The 12,394-nt window shown below is 34.9% G+C and overlaps 1 protein-coding gene across 1 annotated transcript; it reads right to left on the bottom strand.

Moving 5' to 3' along the window:
• Nucleotides 1–9,415: 9,415 nt before the first annotated feature.
• LOC132095831 (tissue factor-like) lies at nt 9,416–11,968 on the bottom strand. Its single transcript, XM_059500917.1, has 6 exons — nt 11,753–11,968; nt 11,356–11,479; nt 11,011–11,198; nt 10,705–10,883; nt 10,439–10,607; nt 9,416–9,629 (listed from the first exon to the last, which is right to left on the bottom strand). The coding sequence occupies exons 1-6, from the start codon at nt 11,820–11,822 to the stop codon at nt 9,478–9,480; spliced, it is 882 nt and encodes a 293-aa protein (XP_059356900.1). The 5' UTR covers nt 11,823–11,968; the 3' UTR covers nt 9,416–9,477.
• Between the last annotated feature and the right edge of the window lie 426 nt (nt 11,969–12,394).

Here is a 12,394-nt window from a genome sequence, read left to right as displayed (position 1 = left end):
TGACTGACTGACTCGAAACTTGAACACGTGACCTCAAAGAATACTTCCTATTGGCTGGTGGAGTGTGGCAAAACATGCCGCTTGTTTTCCTCGTCAAAATGACATGTGCTGCTCTGAGACTGGAGAAATGTACAGTAAAAATAAAGGTGGTTTATTTCCTTTAGAGATAACAGTGAGTGAGATGTTGATCACATAGAAACTCTGTGCATTTTTAGTTTCTCGAAAAAACACATTCTGTATGGTTTATAAGCATTTTGAAAAATGGGTACATGGGTTATGTCTTCTTAAGTCACCCTCTCCTTGTAATACCTGTGTCATACCCATGTCATTATACAAAGTTGTGTCCTGATATGTCACAAAAACATGCCCACAACACACACACACACACACACACACACACACACACACACACACACACACACACACACACACAGGTATTACAAGGAGAGTAATACCTGATATATATATACACACATTTTTTCAACTGCTTATACACAAAATATTTAGTTGTCACACAATTTCTGAAACCAGACACTCAAAACACCAGAACCACCAACTCTGCAAAACCATACACTAAATCTCTGCCTTTGACTCAGTTTTCAATTTCATAAAACACTTTTTGCAAAACACATCATGCAATTCTTCAGGAACCACGTTGGCAAGTTACTTGAGTTTATTGAACACAATTTATCTTTGGCGGTATGGTTCCTTATTGGGCTTCTTGCTCCCGAAATATTTGAACATACAAGAGCTTTAACATTAATCCCCCGGAACCATCAGTTTAGAAATACATGACAGTTAAGACTCTTAGTAATGTCTTTAAAGCAAACAGTGATAATCATGTAGATGTGGCAGTGGGATGTCTATCCTGTAGCCTGGTTATGAGGATGAGTGTCTCTCAGCAGTGAGGTCCATGCCCGCTAAGATTTGAAAGTGATCTGAAACAAAGAAGACGACAACCAGAAGGTGCACAGTAATATGCTCATGCTTATAATGGGGAGGGTTGTGAGCCGTTGAGCTTACATACCGAGCAGTAGTGCCATGTATATATATATCTCCCGTGTCTATTAGGAGAGTGGTAGTGATTGAAGCGATTTGACAGCTGACCACATCAGCTGGTCGCAGCCTATGCCTCTGTGTCCTGAATGAACTAACGCTGCGCCCAATTTATTTTTATGGCAAAGGTGTTTGCAAATGTTTGCTTTTGAGATGTGTTTGTGATTTTTTTGAATGCAGTGCTTCATTTTGCAAGAGATGTGAGGCATTTTGCATTTTGTGTGTGTAATTCTTTGAGCTGTGTGTAAAGTTCTGTAGAAAAAAAAGAGGCAAAGTTTTGAAAATGTATGTAAAAAACTGTAAATGTTCCATGGAATGACCTGCCCAACTCAATCCGAGCAGCCATCTTCAAGAATCAGCTAAAAGCACATCTCGTCCATCTTCATTTGACCCTGTTATGTCTTGAGACATATAGTGAGTGTGTGTCTTCCTTTGCTTGTTCCTCTCGTTCTCTCTCTCTCGCTCTCACAGGGTTGGATCCTATCAAAGTGATCTCCAGATCTGATTGGTGCAAATGGGAACAAGGAGCAGCAATAAAAGGATCTGCTGGGCCTGAGGAGGGAGCTCTGCTCATCTTGTGATTTCCTGTTGTTCCATTGTACATGTGCTGTTGTGTGTTTGCTACAGAGTGTTGATGCTCTTAGCTTGCCCGTTGATCTGCCTATTGTGTGCAGTGAGGATGTTTGAGTTGATAAAGTGTTGTCAATCTCATTTTCCATTTTGTATATTTTGTAAAGTTTTGTAAATTCTCTTTTCCACACTTGGAAGCGGTAGGGGGTGATTGCCATTTTCTTTTGTAATTATTGTTTTCTCCTGTTTTTCATTAGATAGGGAGTTAGCATATTGTATTTTTATTTAGTTTTTCTTTTGTTAGGGAATTTAGTATTTTCTCTTAGGAGCTGATTTGGTGTTTGTTTGTTGTTTTGGCCTTTGCTCACCCCTGAAGTTGTGCTTTTGTGGTTCTTTAAATAAATGTACAAAGGATCTTTGATTGCTGATTTCAGTTTATGTTGCGACTTGCACTCTATTCATTTATTAACTGCTTGTTTTCTTTACAAAAAAAAACTACTAACACTAGCTTCTCTATTCTTTTTGTATTCTATTTGTTTTATTTTTATTTATTATACAATTAACAAAAAGCTATATATATTAGTGTCTCTAACACAAGTTTGCTCTATTCTTTTTCTAATCTATCGGTTTTATTTTTATTTATTATATAATAAAAAAACCTTGCTATGTGTGCTGCGTTAGGCTAACTGAGACTTGTCATAGCACTTGCATATTATTGCTCTTTTGCTGATTTTGATTGCTTCCATCGTACTCATTTGTAAGTCGCTTTGGATAAAAGCATCTGCTAAATGACTAAATGTAAATATATAAGTGTATGTGTATGTGTGTGTGTGTGTGTGTATAGGCTACAAATTACCAAATACAGGCAGAAAAAATAAAACTGATGAAAAAATTTTATTTAACAATAAAAAAACACTGATAAGTGTAGAATATAAGACAATTACAAAAAATATTTTATATAACTTGACTTTCTAATAAAAACAAATGAATATAATAAAATCAATATACTTTAATAAAAAAATAGGTTGGAACCTATTATAACGATGAAAATATGGGGGAAATGTAAAATATAAAGTTATCCTGATGAATTATTAATCACAACTCTAAAACACGTTTATCACTACAAAATAAAAAACATTTCTAAAACACAAGCAGCACGTATCAACAACCTTGCAAAAGAAAAGTTGAGCGCGCCTTTGAAGAATGACGTGACTCTGTCGACAACTGGCGGCTGAAAGTTTCATTACCTGTGTATTTACGTCCGCGTGCATTAGATCCGTTAGATCCTTGATCACATTTACCACGTGATGTAAGATTTCAGTCTCTTGTGCTGTGCGCACTTCTCTAATAATTCCTTGATATTTTGGGATGTATTTATATGCAAATACATATGCATCTGATCTGATCTTCAGTCATGATTATGAATCTTTACGTTAAGTTATTCCCCTTTTCCTATACCTGTTGTATTTGTAGTGGAGTGCATTTCTCAGTGGTATGATTTCCTCTGGGTGTCGTTGCCAGTAGGATATGCCAGATCGCTTAAATGCTGTCTGTCCTGCTTTTCTTATACTGTGTGTAGTCTGCAAGCACAAAATGACCATTCTTCAATGTCCGTGTGTGGTTTGCAGTCCAATTACTGGACACTCGACAACGGCTTTTAAAAGATACTTGGTCAACTTTATCACAGTTATGCCTTTTTTAAGTGGTCTAAACTTAGCACAGGGTAAAAGTGTCCTATTTTACAAGTCAGTTTTCAAGAAACCATGCATATATTTATATGATAATATAATGTTTAATTCTCAGTATTAAATAAAAAAGGAATCATATCATCTCATAATATTGAGAAAGAGATCATAACAGATCTGTTAGGGATCATAAGTTCTAAAATGTGGTTAGTATACCATAAGCAATTTATTTTTTAACAGTTTTATGTAAAGTGAATGTAAAGACATATTTTAGTAACCATTCTTTTTCTGCAGCTGTAGAAATGTAGCATCTTTAACAGTGCACAAAAATCATTTTCACACAGGTTTATTTAAAAGCCTATTTGTTTCGTGTTTTATGTGATGCTTCAGATATCTCTAGTGAATAACTTGTTAATGCTGGGTCTCATGAACTGAAGCTGTGTTTCTGAGTGAGACTGACCAATCACCTTTACAATGACTACTTGATGTAAGTTATATTCATCATCAACCATAATAATGCTTAAATTGAATCCAGTGTATCATGTTTCTAGCAGATGTAACCAATTTTCTGTGACTGTGCAAGATTCAATTCACTTTTTTAATATATTTAATTTATCACTGTAAGTTAATAACTTTAACTGTTTTTTACTTAGAATAAAAATAATTCTACGTTTTTGTGTATTGCTTTATTTTATTTAAATGTTTGAAGTAGACACATTTCGAACAGATTGATATGCAAAATAATTATAAAGAACAAATAGGTAACACTGTAAAATAAGGTCTCATTAGTAATGCATTAACTAACATTAACATTAAGAAATAGCTTCATTTTTACATTATTTAAGTTTTGTTAAAGTTAGTTAAAAAAAAAAATAATACACCTGAACTTTAATAGTGTTTGCTCAGGTCCAATAAATATGGTAAAACAGTTACAACTGTTGATTTTAATAATGTGTTACTAAGAAATTAACATTAAGATCAATAAATGCTTTAGAAGTATTTTTTAATTGTCAGTTTAAGTGACTAAAGTCTGTAGACTATCATTACATTAGACATTTCCTAGAATGCAATTATATTTCTGATTAAATTTCCAATTCATCATCCTGTGGGTTGTGGCCAATCCATTTCAAATTCACACCAAAATAGTAGGCAAAGTCGATTCTTAAATTATGGTTGAAGATTTGATCTTTTAATGAAAATTTAATGATATCTACTGTCTGCACTGCTGTTTTACAATACCATCTCATCCAACAGGGGGTTCACATACTATCAAATTGGCTACCTGGACAACCGTATCACAACCCAGACCAGACTTCAGTTTGAGACCCTTGATTATTTTCCCTTTTCCTGCAGCCTCTAGACATATTGATCTGTATTTGCAAACTGGACACAGCCATTGGATCTCTTTTAAGTGTCTGTTTCATAGAAATTACCAGCTAATTTTGTCCATCAGTCTCAACATTGTTAAGTTTGAAACCTCTGCCTGCTCTTATGTATGGGGTCCAGCTAGCTTGCTGATCTATAGTATAGTCTGTATAGCTGTACTATAGCATGTCTGGTGTTCTCCGGTCTGCTCCTTACAAGGCTACGCAGGCCGATTGGCAAGATGACTGTAACTGAGCAGAGGTATGAGGGTCAACACAATGTTGGTCAAACTTTTTAAATCAGACTTCTCAGTTTTTCAGGTGGACCACTTGAGTTGCTACACTTTCGTTTCTTAGTGGGTGTTATGGACATCATCATAGTCAAATTTAAACATTATTACCTGGTTATTTGGTTAGTAAGTTGTAATTTTCTACTGTAGATGGCAGTAGAATCCACATGGATCACATTTAACCTTAAAAGGATAGTCCAACAATGAAAATTCTGTCATTAATTACTCACCCTCATATTATTCCAAACCTGTAAGACCTTTATTCATCTTTGGAACACAAATGAAGATTTTTTTGATGAAATCCGAGAGCTTTTTGACCTTCTATAGACAGCAAGGGTATACTACCATGGTTAAGGCACAAAAAATGAAGCAAGGACTTTGTTAAAATAGTCAATGTGACATCAGTGGTTCAACCGTAATTTTATGAAGTTACGTGAGTACTTTTTGGGTGTAGAGAAAATAAAAATAACTTTATTCAACAATTTGTCTCCTACGTGTAACCCTAACAGTATCGCGGTGTGTGCTTGTGGTGATGCTGAAGTAAATCACGCATGCGCTGCACCTTGTTTACGTGCAGAGGAAAGCATGCCCATGTGTTCTGGTGCTCTCCTTAACCCTCTGGAGTCTAAGAGTATTTTTGGGGCCTGGAGAAGTTTTGTCATGCCCTGACATTTGTGCTTTTTTTAGTTTCTTATACACATCTAAATGGCTAAAGTCTAGTCTCACTGTAATCAGCACAAACTGACAGAAGACAGTAACTCGAAGAAAAATTGTTGAATAAAGTGTTTTTTATTTGGGTTTTTTTTAGCACAAAAAGTATTCTCATAGCTTTGAAAAATTACGGTCGAACCACTTGCTGTCTATGCAGTTCTGAAGATGAATGAAGGTCTTACGGGTTTGGAATGACATAAGGGTCAGATTTGTATTTTTTTTTTTTCTTTTTTGTTTATTACCGCAAAAAAACTTATTATTGTCTTCATGATCTTCAATCAAAATGTAATGTCCTCTGAAATATTTCTACTGTTTATGTCACCAAGGATGATGTGATATAGGCCTATATAAATATATACTGGCCTAGTGTGAAAGTATTATTGTAAAGATTTTTTTTTTTTCTGGAAAAAACATTTTTCTGATTCTCCTGACATAGCCATAGTGGTTGGCTACTGGTTATTAGAAGGCCATTCCTGGACCTCACAAACCAGCGGCAAGTGAGCAGCACATACTCTGAAGGACTGGAAATGAGTATGGATGAACACATTCAGAAATTCTGTTTAATAAGGCTGATTATTTTATATATTTTTTTTATGGTAGCAGTTAAAATTGTTTCAATCACTTTCACTAAACACTGGCAATATGCTACTGTTTGCAAATCAAGATAATATTTCACTTTTAATTACTGGCCTTTGATCTCTTCATATTTAATTGTCATCACTTGCTTTGTAAAATTGCTTTATTGGGTCAATAATGATTTCCTTAGATAAATGTTTGCACAGAAGATAGAAGTTCTTCTGTTTTTTTTTACGCTGCAGGACTATTACCAGAGTGGGCGGATGTCGATGAGTTTGGCGCAGGCCCTGGGAAGACAGAGATATGACAGGACTGTCAGGATGAGTACTACATTCATTCCTTGCTTGTTTCTCTTGCCATCCATTATCTCTATCCTTATCAGCGCTCACCTGCTGTCTGTCTTTCATCTGCTTGAGACCGTGTGTTTATCTGGAGTCTGAATCCATTTATTAGGTTCATTGCACACATCACAGAAATTCAGGAAGTCCTTAAGAGCTGAATTCAGTCAGATATGAACAGACCATGGTTACAAAGAGAATCAAAGGTCTGGACTATTGTGTGAAATGTTTGTTTTGTTTTAAACATAGAAATTTGTGACAGATGTATCTATGAGTTAATACTAATACAGTTTAAAGGTTTTGTGTTTTTAAAAAAAGCCTGCACAGGCACAGACCTCTGGAAGCTGCATTTATTTAATGAAAAATACAGTAGAAACTGTAATAATGTGAAAAAAAAATTAAAATCAATTTAAAATCACTGTTTTTTTAGAACATGTTTTAGAATTTAATTGAATCCTGTGATGCAAAGATGCATTTTAAGCAGTTATTTCTTCAGTCTTCAGTGTCCTTGAGAAATCCTTCTAATATCTATATTTTTCTCTTTCTTTTTCACAGATGATTCAGTAGAGAAAATCCCTCTTACCCTGGGAGAGGTCCAATCATTATCATCATGACATGATCGCTTTATATGATGAACAGATTTAATTTAGACTTTCATTTACCTATAAACATTGAACAACAATCCACATACTGTACATATACTGTAGAAAAAGTTCAACCATGCTTGCTTGACACAAAAGAATGATGTTTGTTTACCAGTGTCACACAGCTTCGGTTGACCATATTTGATAAGCTTTATGAATGTGGAAATACATTTTTATTTGTGAATAACAGCCTAAATTAAATCTGTTCTTAATATAAAGCGATCATGTTTGTTCAGAGGACTTAATTCTTAATTTGCTTAATACATATAGATTACTTTTATAATCTATTATATACACAATATTCACATATGCACGATAAATTCAAAAATGTTAGCGTGAAAGAAAAAAAAATTTGAGGCAAATGCTTATAATTTAGGACTAGAGGAAGTGTTCACTGCTCACCACACCATTCTCGTCTTCTGTCATATGTGATGAGTCAGGAATTGATTTGTTGCTCCTGTGGGAGTTTGCTTTAGAAACATCTGTCTCCCTGAGCTCCGCTGGAATCATCTGTTTCCTATTTTCAGGTTGGCATCACACTGTTCACAGTCTCCCACAGGAAATCACTATGGAAGCACCACGAGGTACAACTTAGCCCTCGTCTTTCTTCATACAGTTTGCAGAATTTATTCCCAAACCTCAAGTTATGCCCTATGATTTTTTTACTCTTTGTATCTCTATACTGCAGTACTTGCCAATGGATGGAAGAGGAAACTATGAGTTTAAACCCATCACGAAGGAAACAGTGGCATGTGGATCATAATAATGTCACTTATTCATGAGTCAGTCTTTGAGTAAATCATTCGTAATGAAATCATTCGGATATTTGCGCAAGAATGATTTTACACAGAAATTCACAGTCCTGAATGAGGCCTATCTGTATTAGATATGGATCTGAAGCAATAGTATTGTGTACCTATTGAATTAAAAACTCTGTATATTATAAAACCTTGTTGAAATATAATGGCTTTTCTTCATCTGAGGGAAAGGATTGTAACTCTGTGGATAAATATGTCTCAGGGAGAGGTTACTGCGCATTATCTAAAAAAGGTTTTTGTAAGGAATAAAATTGGGTTTGTTATCCCTTTTAAGAATCAAACATTTATAATATAAAAAGTCGTTTTTTGTTGTGATACTTGATTTGTATTTTGAAACTGGAACAATCACATGCATATGTTGTTGTCAATAACATATTGTTGCATGCCACTGGTACAATAATTATAATACTATGGAAAGTGTATTATTTAAGTGTAATGAGCTGTCTTTATGTATTTTATTTTAAGAGATAATAATGCCTAAAAATATGTTTGAGAACCTTCTTGATATTGTGCCTTACAGACCGCTTTTATTTGTTTTACAGAATCACAGAACGTGCATTAAATATCTTGTGATATTTTAAGAGCAAAGAAACTCTAAATTGGTTTTATGGTCAATTTTTCTTCCATTAATTGTTTTAATTTGACATTTGGTTTGGGAGTTTTTTTTTAGGCTTTTTTACTTTTATTTAGGATAGGTTACTGCTTTAGAAGGCATAGATCACATATACACATTTGTTTCAAGTATAATTTATGTCTTGAACAGAATTAAAAAAAAACAAGACTTTTACATCTTTACCAGAAGAGTGAGTTACTGGGACCAGAATGCAACACTTATTCTTCACCAGTGAGTGTCTCCTGGTTCATTTTAATACAGACTGTGTTGTGTTGCACAATCTGAACATGCTTTCTGTGCCATTAGGGTTTTTGTTTAAAAATGTAAAACAAGGAATTGTTGCCTCAAAAGATTACACTCTTCCTCTTTTTTTTGATTGTGCAAGTCCTTTTAAATAAATAATTACAAAGCATAGGTCAATTAAGTTTTGGTACCCCTTTAAAAATAAAAACAATTCATGACAAGTATAATAATTTATTTGCCGTTTCTATCTTTTGAAGTTCCTAGATATTAAAAAACAAATATAAATATTTTTTCTACTAGATATAATACTGTATACACAAACAGCTAATACATGTATTTCTGAAGAAAATAAATAATGGCATTTAATAAACCAATACATTTCAATTATACAAATACAATTCATCCATGATAAAAAAATAAAAATCAAAAGGTCCGATATGTACAACATATCATGTAGTGTTAGAGTTTCATAGAAACCAGTCCAGTGCTGTACTGCAAGTGCACACACACACACAGGTTTTGCTCAGCGCGAAAATGGTTACAGTCCAGCTGTACCTCCCGTTCGGAGCTCAAACATCAGAAATGTTGTATTCCTTTATCTCCTTGGCCATCGATGTTTGTCTTCGTGCTCGTTTACAGCAAACCACGATCAGAACGATTACAGCAATTACAAAAGCCAGTATAAGGAGCGCTCCTCCTCCAATCACAGCCAATCCATACACTATGGAAAAGAAACAGGAATATTAAATCATTTTTACAAAATAAAACAGAATCTAAAATTAATTTTAATGCATTCTATTTAATTGAAAGGCTTAGTTAGTTGGTATGTAGGTGTGTGATGTCAAAATGGCATTAGATAAACCAATGTAGAAAAAGCACATGCACACACACCATGGAAAATGTAATGGAAAATGATTTGGCAATTTTAAACTCACATAAGACACAGAATTTAAGTTATTGTATGGCTGTTGCTCAACAGCACAAATAACAGTTCTCTGTTTGTTTGTATGTAAGGTCAATGATAAAAGTGTTCATGTTAAAGAGTTAGGAAACGTTTTAGAGTGAATAAATTGAAACTTGTTGAATGTTCTTTCAGATTTTTCCAAACAACATAACTTTAAATATGACTCTTAAAAGCTTTTAAACATTTAAAATTGAGTGTTTTAGTTTAAACAAGCCTTATTTTAATACATTTATGAATTCATATATTTTTAGTATTATTAAATTACTAGATTATACAATGAAAATGCTGAAATCTTTTGAGTTTGAAAACTCCCTAGTCAGTGCAAGTAATGGCAGCGTGTGTCATCCTCCCTCTTCTACTCAGTTAACTGAAACCGGCCTCTTCATGCTTAACAACCTTCCTGTTTTCCATAACACTGCAATTATAGACAGCTAAATCTTTGAGTAAAAGCTGAATCATTTGGAATACTTGAATACTCCTTTGCTGCTTTCCTCTGTTTCTAAAATGGGTGTAACACCCTAGTAAATGTCAAAAGTAAGCGGTCAAGTTTTAGATGAAAGGCTTACCCTCAATCAGGGTCTTGTGCTCCTGTGGTGAGCACTTAGGGAGGCTCCACTCTCCGACCCTCTTGTCTCCTTTACGAGAGGGGAAGTATGCCGCCACGGTGAAGCAGTAACTCTGATCCTCATCTAAAGTATTAAACTCGGCTTTGCTCTCATCCGCAGTTCGCATTTTCTGAAAAAGAACCAGCCAACAAGCAATTACCGACTGCAATTCAGAAGGCACATAATCTTCAATAGCATCTATAGCTCGTAAACATGCTTCTACTCACTTTTCCTGTGCTTCCAGCCTTGTTGTACGCAATCTTATACTTGAGATTTTTCTTAAAAACGTCACGGATGTTCAGAGATCTGCCATCTTTGTGCAAAGCTGTGATGGGGTCTTGTATGATCAGCATAATCTTATTGTTCTCATTCACTTTCAACTTAAACTCAGGTCTTCCAATTATAGCTACATGAAAAAGAAAAAAAAAAAAAAAAATATATATATATATATATATATATATATATATATATTAAAGCAACTGCTTTAAACAAAAATTGGTTGAATTTCGAAGGAGGAAGTGTTGGAGACTTACTGTCATTATAAGGACAGAACGTCTTTGATCTGGTGTAAGGGGGCTCCACATAGTCAGAAGACCCCAGTGGAGACTCGGAGAGGACATCAGCAGAATAAACCCCCTTTAGTTCAAGTTCATTAGTCAGGTCACACTCGGTCTCGGAGCTTCTGATGCAGTGAGGGTTTCTCACTTTGTCCCTACCAACTCTGCAGAGAAAGATTATGTTGGTTAGAACCCAATCAATACATATTAACTTTACATCGTGTTGAATTTTAAATCACAAAATAACGTTAATGTGAACAATACAGAGCAAGACCCAACTGCAATGCAGGTTAAATGAGATATTCGTGTAACGTTACTTGCCTTGAAAATTCAACTGTATATGTGTAGTTGACAGGCTTAGGTCCCCATGTTAGGATTGTTTTGAAATTGTAAGATGACCATGAAACATTTGTTGCTTTGGTAAGTTTGCCCATTTCCAAAGATGCTAAATAGGAAAGAGTACATCAGTTAAATCAATACAGTATGAAAGGCATCACGTAGCTTTCGTGGTTTCCATTACGAACCAACCTTGAGATACAACAAAACTAACGTTACATCTAAAGTTCACACTGCTATACTACAATGTGCCAAGCCAAAATGTAATGTATAGTGCAATAGAATAGTACAGGCCTAACGTTACACTACAATTCTGCAAGTAAACAGTTAATATTTTGATTAGTTGACGGTTTAAAAAAAAAAAACCTTACTAAAATCTTACCCGGGGATCCGTTTACGAGCGTAAGCCAGACAAGAAAAAGTGCCGAAAACATTACAGTTTTGCGTTCCATCGTTTGAGATAGCAAACAGTCCAGTTTAGGCGTAAAATATTTAATCCAATTTATTCGTCTGAGGATCGTTTGTCATTTAAATCTCCCAGCAGCAGCCTCGCCTGTATTTATAGTGTGTGCGAGAGCTCTCGCGCTGCCAGCCACAGAGTGGACTCGTCATGAGTCATGAATGGAGCTCCGCCCCGCCCCTTTCTTAACTTTGGGGTTTTGTCACTGGCTGGGCATCCATCGTAGCGCGCACCTTATTACCATATATGGTTATCCGGGTACCGGTTTAATACAGATTAATTTACAAATTCAAGCACGTACTTTAAAACACTTGACAAAGCGCTTGCCTGTGGTTTTTGCAATGTCATCATGTTATTTTGTCATTAAATTGGTCATTTCTTCGGTGTTTTTCTTTCTTTCTTTTTTTTTAGCTGCCAGTAGACTGGAGAAGGGTCTGTCAGATAATATTGGTAGACTGTGCTGTGCAGGAGAATTAAAATTAGACATTCATCAATTCAATTTAGTTGGGTTACCTATAAATCATCCAAAATCTGACATGGGAGATTTATTTGCATTTTAAATTT

Source organism: Carassius carassius, chromosome 20 (genome assembly GCF_963082965.1).
Source record: "Carassius carassius chromosome 20, fCarCar2.1, whole genome shotgun sequence".
Lineage (NCBI taxonomy): Eukaryota > Metazoa > Chordata > Actinopteri > Cypriniformes > Cyprinidae > Carassius > Carassius carassius.
This window is presented reverse-complemented; position numbering and strand designations above follow the sequence as displayed.